The sequence below is a fragment of the Lytechinus pictus genome, chromosome 13, assembly GCF_037042905.1.
Source record: "Lytechinus pictus isolate F3 Inbred chromosome 13, Lp3.0, whole genome shotgun sequence".
In the NCBI taxonomy this organism is placed as follows: Eukaryota; Metazoa; Echinodermata; class Echinoidea; order Temnopleuroida; family Toxopneustidae; genus Lytechinus; species Lytechinus pictus.
The window spans coordinates 14,902,499-14,913,016 of record NC_087257.1 but is presented as its reverse complement, the minus strand read 5'-3'; the positions used below and the strand labels follow the sequence as shown (position 1 = coordinate 14,913,016).

Here is a 10,518-nt window from a genome sequence, read left to right as displayed (position 1 = left end):
ATGTTGCTTATTCAAGTTTTATTTTCATCTGTGATAGAAAAAAAATCCATATTCCGTAATATACAAATATATTTATAAAAAAAAACTTACATTATGTCCATCAATATGTTTAAAAAATGAAATACTTGCTTTGCAGGCAGATATATTTACACATTTTCTTTGTATTGTAGTGAATTTCTGATAGAACTATGATACAGCATTAATACAAGACAGTAATTAGATGATATTCATTAATTATAAAATCTATTTAATGGCAGTAAAGGCAAATATATCTTCACGCATATGCATTATATTACAATCATATGCAATTTGTGCATTTCATGATACTTGTGCACATTTTGCATTCATATTGTAACATCGCCCCTTGTACTCAAAGTGTACTCAACACCATATACATGTATTAATGAAAGTCTGTCTCTTTTAAAGTAATAACAAACCTTATTTAAACACTTAAATTTTCCTGGGATGTTGCTTGTAGTTCTACTTATTAATTTGTAATATTCCCTGAATTTAGAATTCATTGTTCAGTAAAATATTCCTCTTTTTTTATATTCTGACTCACAACACGTGCTATGTAGGAATGATTGTTGAACCCCAAGGAAAAGAAAACCTCTCATGAACACAAACCTTGGGAGCATGTGTATTACGGAATGCACAAATTGTATCAAACATAATTCATAGTTATGACATCAAAGATTTCATCATCATATTATACATGAGTACATTTCGTATAAGCTGCTTCCATTTATATTAAACCATTGGACGGATACTTGAATAAAAAATTAGTCCCCTGAAAGTTGGGAGTTTATCAAGGTGTGACAGTTCAAAGTAATTGTAATTCAATAGCTTGAATGGAAATATTACATTTTGATAACATTACATAATAATATTACATACATGTATTTAACGACATGAAAGTCATAACTTGATAACAAATTAAATCTCTCATAAAAAACTTACTAACCTTATACTAAAATGACCCGTTGCTAGGAGGGGGGGTGTTGTAAAAAGTAGCTTACAACTGATATAGATTAATGATGACAACATGTACACACACAAATTCCTTTTATGCAGTCTATCACAACAAGCAGACCAGCTATCAATGGCAAACTTCCAACTAATTGCAAACTAAGCTTGTTAGATTTGAGAGCTAAAATTTATTTGCAATCAATAGCGAGTTTCTTGACACAACCCCAAATGATCTCATTTTCAATCTGTCAAATACACCGTGTAAGCTCTGTGTCAAAGCTTGGCGATATTTGTAGTGTACAGATATGGTCTAACGAATCACTGGGTTAGTGAATCACTACACCTGTGTTCCGATTTTCCATTAGATGTGACATATAAGGTCATCGCCCCTTATACGTATAATTAACACACGCAAATGATCAAAATGATCAAGATTTAAATTGAAACACAAAGAGATAGCTGCATGCTGTATAAGATGAATAACCGTCAGGTCAATATCCAAATAAATGAGTTCGTTCAACGGAATACAAAATCTACTAGAGGGAATTACCAGAAATTCCACCAGGTTCGCCACAAGGCCAGAGTTTTTCAACATTCTTTCTTTGTTAACACTGTAAAAGACTGGAATAACTTCCCCTCCTCAATTATAACCAGCCCTTCCCTGCAGACATTTAAATCAATTACTAAAACAGCTTCAATAAAGTCGTTCCACACACAGTGCGCTATTCTCTTCAATAAGTTCGCGCAGATGTGTCCATCAACGACATGTTGCTGACCTGACCATTCAGATTCAGCTGAATGCTACAAAGCACATCAATGTCCCTACAAAAGCACATCAATGTCCCTGTAATATGCTATAAAATATATGCTTAAATATGCTATACCGAAAGCAACCACTGATGCATACAAGTTCTCTTCTCACGTACTGTCAAAATTTGGAATCACCTACCAGGACCTGTTGTAATAGGAACAAACCCAGCTGTATTTAGAGAGGCCGCACTGCCATACATCCGCGCGATGCAGCCTCCTGTTGGGTCTCTTATGCTGTAAATCGAGAGGCAGTTTTTACTTGCACGGTGCACATTCACTTTTAATGTATAAAGTGAAATTTCAAATTACTTCACCATGGCACCTCGCACTGATAAACAGAATGTTTTTATCCCGGGATAGCTTTGAAGCTGCTGAAAGGGATTACTCTTTAAGGTTCAAGGTAATGTAAAGCTTAGAGGTTCATCATAGAACTAATTCTTCTGATTGATCATAAACAATTATGCAATCAATCATAAAATTAAGGCCTAAGATCAATCGCTAGGCTTCGTATTGCAGGGCCCTGGTCAGAACCTCTGATCAGACACTTCATGTTTTCAGTATAACAATGGCTACATTTAGTTGAAGAATGGTAAAAGATAAATGTGACTCATATCAAAATCAAAATACATACATGTACCTAATCCTGCATGCAAAAATAACAAATATAAGGCACAAACCAATGCAATTACTGTACAGCAACAAAGCACTTGTGAGTAAGGACCCGAATGCAAAATAAATGCATGACCCCATGAGTGCACGGAAAGAAAAGATGTATACATATGGTTCAAATTATAAAGTCATGGCTGGGTTGAGTAAGGTGGGGAATAAACATTGTGAATTCCAGCCAATATATCAATATCAAAATATAGCTCAATAATTGCTACCCTGTCAACCAAATGTTACAAGATTCTTGCTGGCATCATATTTACAACACCTTTCAGAATAGATTATTTCTAAACTAAATATAAATGCCTAATAGATATCATAACCTAATGGCAATAAACTTTATGTGTAGAATTAACAAACTACTGAAAAATGATGATAACTAGTCAGTCATCAAACTATTCAATTCATAATTCCTTCTTTCATCTCTTCTATCACATTTACTTGATAATATATAATTTTTATCTAATTAATATGTCCTCTTTAATACAATTCTAAACTATACTTAAAATTCCATTGCACAAACGGGATGTTCCCCTAGATATATAAATACACAATAGGATGGATCTCTTCTTTATGTGCTAACCAATAATAATAAAAGTAATAATAGCAATAATAATAATGTCATATTTTACCCAGGGTAGCCACTTCAGTTCCGAAAATTGTTCTCCAAGCGGGCCCTGCTTAACATGATTACCGGGATGTTCTTATTCCCGGCTTTAGCACGGTTACCTTGATCGGGCGTTTGAGCATTCAAGGAATTCTTCCTACCGGGTACCCATCCACCTCACCTGGGTTGAGTGCAGCACAATGTGGGTTAATTTCTTGCTGAAGGAAAACACGCCATGGCTGGGATCGAACACTCGTCCCTCAGATTGAAAGAGAGACTAGACCATGACGCCCCCAGCCAGCCAATGGCTGAATACTTAAGACTACTCTATAGCGGGATTTAAAAAAAAGTTTGTAATACTCTCTGACATCACATGTCAATTAATAGGAAATTATTGCTGTGAGATGCACAATGGATTCAGGAACACAGTAAAAGTGTATTTAAAGTGCCCATCAAATGACAAAGAACAGCTGGGAGGTCTCTGTCAAAAATTGGTGAACCGGAACAGCAGTTTTGTCCTAAGTTTTGGAGATGACAAAAAATTGCAAATATATCATTTGTCCACAGTCCAGGACGAAACTGCCGTTTCAATTCACAAATTTTCGTCAAAGACTTCTTGGTTATTCATTGTCATGAAGGGCATTTGACCGTACATTTTATATGATCTTTCATCCATCGTGTGTCATGGAGCACTAATTCTTAATGCTTCAACATGGCATTAACTAAGAATTGTTCACACACAAGGCAATTGCAAAAAAAAACCAATACAATAAGGCAAAACAAGTATAAATGGGCATTACACTGCATAAACAATGCATAGTAAAACGTATCGTTAACCAGTTTTACCAAATGTGCTTTTTGGATTCAATACATTGAATACAATACATGCAGATTTAGAGACAAATTGAAATGAAGACACACAAATGACTTCAAGAAACAAGGGGAGAATTCTTCTCCTTCCACTTAGTCCCAAGCTACTTTTGTATTTGTCGACTTTGCCGGCGTCAAGTTTCCCTCCTCTATCTTGACCCTGCGTCCGTTGCCCTGGGCGATGGCCTTTGGGGTGATGACCTTTGGAGTACGGACCTGACGGGAGCGGACCGGTGCTGATGTTGACCTTGGGGGCGGTTTACCCGATTTGGAGGAAGCTGCTGTGGTGGGACGGCTGTTGAAACCCATGGTTGTGTTTGGTCGACTCTGTTGCCTGCTCGAGCCTATAATGAAAACACACAAATACAAGGATTACGCAAGGGTGGTGATTAGAATTTCTTGTTCAAGGTCATGATAATTTGTGAATTTTGTAACACATGCAAGGAAGTTGAGCCCTTCCTATTGTGACTTCACTCACATGTATGTGTTAATTTTGAGAAATTGGTTGGCCATAGTGTCCTCAATACAATCCACTAATCGGTGTTTCTCTTTCACAGTGATCATCAACCTCACAATTATACTGCAAGTGCATTTATAAGCGGAATATTATAACAGTCAAATCTTTAATGACAACCTATGTGGGAGGACCACCCATCTCCAAAGACCAGGGTTTCCCTTGAATAATTTTCCCCAATAACACATCTCAGGGAGCATACTACACATAAAGACTGATGTTATTGTCTCCTGGGTGGTCTTTATATAAAGTGCAGGCTTCGCTGTATTTAAATAATGTTTGGGTTTGCAATAGCCACTTAGTAGTGCTTACCTCTTGGTCTTGGTGGGGGTACAGCTAAAGGTCCTCCATGCTTCTCCAAGCTGATAATAAAAAGAGAATCATATAAGAGAGTAAATACACAGGCATGAGACAGAAAAATATTGACAAAGGAAAATTGATGCTTGTGAGGTAGCATAGTGACCAAATGTCCTGGGCTGGGTACAACAGAAAAATTGCAATTTCAGGAAATATATTTCGAATAACATTTATAGAGGGTATAATGACAGGTTACTAAAAAAGAACAACCATCTTTTCAGGGGAATTATTTCCAAAAAAAATCCTACCACCCTTAAATCAGGGTCCCGTGTCATAAAGACTTGTTTTAATAACAAATGCACGATTTCTATAACAAATTTACTAGAAGCCAATCAGATTGAAGGATCTCAGTAGCTTTCAACTATAACTGTAGAAGAGCGTTGTTGGCTCAGTCGGTAACGCGTCTGCCTGTCGAACCAAAGATCGTGGGTTCGAGTCTAACCCGGGCAGATGACTGAAGCCAGTGCGTTGTGTGTAAACGTCTCTCCCATCTTTCATAGATGCATGCTACATGTATGTTACAATGGAAAACACTCTGTCCCTCGGATAGGACGTTAAATGGAGGCCCCGTGTAGAGGAGAGTCACCACCTTTACACGTTAAGAACCCACTGCACTATTTGTATAAGAGTGGGGGAAACCCCGGTGTAGTGGTCCACCTGTACTCCCCTCAATCAGTTATATCGGGAGGAGAGGCCTGCGGGTCATAGTGATACAGTTCGCTTTTTGCCTCCCAGGCACAGGTGACGCCAAACAAATAAATAAAAAAATATTTGTTTACAATTTGTTATTGTAACAAGTTTTATGAAACGGACCCCAGATGGTACCATATATACCAAAGCATTGGTTGATTCTTAACATCTGGCCATTGTTTGTCATATAAAAATTTAAATCATAAAAAGTTTATCTAACCAAATACACTGAGTGGCATTACACTGAGTGGATATTAGAAATGGGTATAGCTTAACTAGCCTTAACTGGAAGTATTTTGGTGAATGGTCTAAACGGCAAGAAGACCATATGATTAGTTGATGACGGGTTGTAGATGAAATAAGAATTAGACTATGCCAGAGGAAGCCCCACGGAGAGAAGATGAAGCGGGTGTAGATCAAATATCAATGGACTGTGCACACTCCAGTTAAAGGAAACCAAAACCCAAGAAGAGAAGCAATCTTATTGAAAAGAGTAAAATGAGAGGAACAATTTAAAACAAGTTTCATCAAAATCGGTTGGGAAATAAGCAAGTTATGGACGTTTAAAAGGTCTTGTTTTACTTTCTTTGAGGATCCTCAAATTGGCAAACATGCTTCAAAAGGGCTGATTTTGTGGACAACCCTCCATTTGTTTTGTACACAAATTTTCAGATTTTCCCCTTTATTTTACACATTTCACATCATACCTCCTGACCTTGACATATGTGGTGTGATCAGTATTTACTCATGATAAATATCATGCTGAGAATGAGGCAATATGCAATTTGAAAGATATTGGGGAAAATCTGAAAAATTGTGTACAAAATAAATGGAGAGTTGTCCACAAAATCAGCCATTTTAAAGCATATTTGCCAATTTGAGGATCTCCATAGAAAGTACAAGACCTTTAAATGTCCATAACTTGCTTATTTCATAACTGATTTGATGAAACTTGTTTTAAATTGTTTCTCTCATTTTACTCTTTCCAATAAGATTGCTTCTCTTCTTGGGTTTTGGTTTCCTTTAATAAAACATGCACAAAGAATCACCCCAAAAACCTCATCATCCATGTTTATCCACCATACCTTAGAGCTGGTAGTCCAACAACCTGTTGTCTCCTGAACTCCTCGGTGAAGTCTTCTGAGATCTTGCCATCTTTATCCAGGTTGTCCATCAGCTTCTGGAAGAGACCTGGTGTGTTTCTGGTGGCGATCAACAGAAGCCGTGTCGCCGTCCTGTTGAAGGTCAGATAGCCAAGGGCCACTGCAGAGGAGCTGCGGACTTCGATGTTGTCGGAGTTGAGGTGGTAGATGAGGATATCGACAGCACCGGATGTGATCATGGCATCGGGTATACCTGCCCTGGTGTGGGCAAGACTGGCAAGGAGGCTCCCTGAATTAGAAAAGTTACAGTAGGAAAGGAAATATGCTGACTTGGCTCGGTGATGGATATGACCATACAGTGGAAAATTATAGGGTGTTGCAAGAAATTCTTCAATTCCAAATAAAATAAAAGTATAAAAAAAATCAAGTGAAATCTGGCAGTTGATTTGCATTCAAATGCCACTGTTTTGCAATGCTCAATTAGTGTAAAAAAATATCCAGTTTAAAATCACCTGGTTTTCACTCGTATTACATGTTTAAATAATATAAGGACTTGGTGGATTTTCGACTCCACACATTTAAATTTAATGTTTCCATCATTTTAAGATCTGGAATATATGTGTATCACACATTTAAATTCTGTTTTATAACTTTATCAGCCAGTTGTCAATCCAATGCATACATTACATGAACTTTCTCTTGAAGTTGATTGGTCAAGAATCAATCAAAACAAATTCAAATACAAATATCTAATACTTGGCTTGCATCAAATGAATAAGATGACATGGTTGATCTTAAAGTGTCTGAATTTTTTTTACAAACCAGCATGATTTGAATGGTCCTCTGGCATGAACAAGTGAACAATATTGATTTTTTTTTCTATTAAAGAAGTAGAATATCTTACCTGCAAGAATAACAGTGTTTTGATTCTCAGACTTTAGTAATCCTACCAGCCTTGTTACTCCTTCAGCTGACAATGATACTTGATCCCTGTCTACGATTACACGAGCCAGAACCACAATCTGAAAGATTTTAAGTCAATTTTACATTAATCCATGAAAAGGACCTCTGATACAAGGGTACCCAGCAAGCATATTCATTCATAGAAATGTTTGTGTGCACAGAAGGTAGTCGTTTACAGCCAGGGTGATAATGACAATCAGAAGATGACAAAATGAAGAAAGGTCAGTAATGAATGCACTTACTGCAAAGGGCGCTAAAATCATGCTAAGAAATCTGCATAGTCCATTTTTCTACCCCCTTCAAGTTGAGACCTGTTTTGTGAATTAGAACCAATTTTGAGCTGATTAATAGCATCACACTCATACACACACCCCCACACATACAATTCAATGACCTCTCTTTAATCTTTGACCTGACTGACCTGAAAGGCAGCATGGGCCTGATGGCTGTCATCCTCAGACTCCAAGAATCGTTGGAAGCTTGACATCCCGATCCCTCCCAATTCCAGTATGTTAATTAGGACACATATTTATAGCACATAAATAGCAACAATTGCATACACACACACACGCACACATGGTTCAATGACCTCTCTTTGACTTGACTGACCTGAAAAGCAGCACAGGCTTGATGGCTGTCATCCTCAGACCCAAGAATCTCTAGAAGTTTGACATCCGATCCCTCCTGCTTCCCGTATGTTAATTAAAACCCATATACTTAGCTGATAAAACACAAGATACTCACACACACACACACACACCCACACATGATTCAATAACCTCTCTTTGACCTTTGACTTGACTGACCTGAAACGCAGCATGAGCTTGATGGCTGTCATCCTCAGACTCTAAGAATCTCTGGATGTTTGACATCCTGATCACTCCTGCTTCACGTATGTTAATTAGCACCCATATATTTAGCTGATAAAACACAAACACACACACCATTCAATGACATCTCTTTGACATTTGACCTGACTGACCTGAAAGGCAGCATGAGCTTGATGGCTGTCATCATCTGACTCTAAGAATCACTGGAAGTTTGACATCCTGATCCCTCCTGCTTCCCGTATGTTAGTCAATAGGACCCATATATTTAGCTGATAAATAGCAACAATTGCATACACACACACCCACACAATTTAATGACCTCTCTTTGACCTTTGACCTACCTGAAAGTCAGCATGGGCTTGATGGCTGTCATCCTCTGACTCTAAGAATCAGATGTTTGACAACCCGATCCCTCCTGATTCCAGTATGTTAATTAATAGGACCCATATATTTAGCTTATAAATAGCAACAATTGCATACACACACACCCACACAATTTAATGACCTCTCTTTGACCTTTGACCTACCTGAAAGTCAGCATGGGCTTGATGGCTGTCATCATCTGACTCTAAGAATCAGATGTTTGACAACCCGATCCCTCCTGATTCCAGTATGTTAATTAATAGGACCCATATATTTAGCTGATAAATAGCAATAATTGCATACACACACACACACACCCACACACCATCTAAAGACCTCTCTTTGACCTTTGATCTAAATGACCTGAAAGGAAGCATGGGCTTGATGGCTGTCATAATCTGACTTCAAGAATCACTGGAAGTTTGACATCCTGATCCCTCCTGCTTCCCGTATGTTAATTAGAACCCTTATATTAAGCTGATAAAACACAACAAACACACACACACACCCACACACCATTCAATGGCCTCTCTTTGACCTAACTGACCTGAAAGGCAGCATGGGCTTGATGGCTGTCATCCTCAGACTCTAAGAATCTCTGGAAGTTTGACATCCTGATCCCTCCTGCTTCCCGTATGTTGTACTGCTGGCTGGTGTTGTTGAAGGCAAAGGTGGACAGGGCTGTTCCCGCTTTCAGACGAACACTCTGGGTTGGTGAGAAAAAAATTGAAAAAAAGAAATCAAATCTGTGAATGCTACACTGTTCAAAGGAAGCCGTGACATTCATTGGGAAATGGCTTTTAAGTATATGAGATTACCATTTGATTTGATCGGATTTTATTGTTTTCTTCTCCATTTACCGGTACTTCATTTAAATGATACATATTTTTTTAAATAACATAAATACAATCATTTTATGACATTAATTATAGATTTAGTGTTCAAGAAATGTACTTTTTAATCATAACAAACATACATGTAATATGGTTAGTACTTTTTTAAAATGAATTATACATTTAGTGTACCAAAAATGTCATATCGATATAATTCCAGTGCCTAACCGAGAAGTGAAGAAATTTATCCCCCCCCCCCCCAAAAAAAAAGGGGTAATAGAGTCACAACTATGGAAGGCAAGAAACCCCAACATGTAGAATGCATATTAACAATAAAAGTGTATTCTAAATATGATGTTATGTACTCTAGCATGCAGCATTGTGTCAACAAGTACTGTAAGTGTGCTCCTTGTTCCCAAAAGAATGTTGTATACATTTCCTATATATGCAGAATTATGAAAAATGATGGATTTCTAGAGTTGAGCTTGATGGATCAATCGCAGCTCTTTGTAAGACGCCGCCATTGTTTGCTTTACCCAGCTTCTCACCTCATCCTTTTCATTCATTAGCTGAAGCAGCAGATGGATGCTGAACATTGGTTCCTCTTCGAGAAGCTTCTGGTTGCTACGGTTACCGAGGATGATAGCCCCGAGGGTGACGGCGATCTCCACCTTGATGTGAGGGTTTGAGGAGGAGCGCAGGATACCCACGAGGGTACCGATGGCCCCCTCCTCAGCGATCTTGTTTTGGGTGACAGGGTTGTTCCGATTGGCCACACCTGGTTGAAGGAAGCCCAAACCAACACTCACTCATACAAAGTACTCAATTAAAGTATTGTGTGATTGAAAGAGCTCTGTGCATCATTGCCAAAAATTTTGTTTAAAAAGTCAATGGGATATGAAACTACAAAAAAAAATGTTACAGAGGAGAGATATTTTGTTGT

The 10,518-nt window shown here is 38.0% G+C and overlaps 1 protein-coding gene across 5 annotated transcripts in view; it reads right to left on the bottom strand.

Annotated features, from left to right (window-relative positions):
- Positions 1-3: 3 nt before the first annotated feature.
- The window catches only part of LOC129275051 (ankyrin and armadillo repeat-containing protein-like), a 37,542-nt gene continuing 27,027 nt past the window's right edge, over positions 4-10,518 (bottom strand). For all 5 annotated transcript variants that reach the window (XM_064108713.1, XM_064108712.1, XM_064108710.1 and 2 more), the window contains 6 exons: positions 10,124-10,353; positions 9,290-9,448; positions 7,491-7,608; positions 6,569-6,875; positions 4,749-4,798; positions 4-4,266 (listed from right to left, as the gene is read on the bottom strand). In XM_064108713.1, the coding sequence (XP_063964783.1) occupies positions 4,016-4,266; positions 4,749-4,798; positions 6,569-6,875; positions 7,491-7,608; positions 9,290-9,448; positions 10,124-10,353 (1,115 nt within the window). In that variant the 3' untranslated portion in view covers positions 4-4,015. The remainder of the gene's footprint in view (positions 4,267-4,748; positions 4,799-6,568; positions 6,876-7,490; positions 7,609-9,289; positions 9,449-10,123; positions 10,354-10,518) is intronic.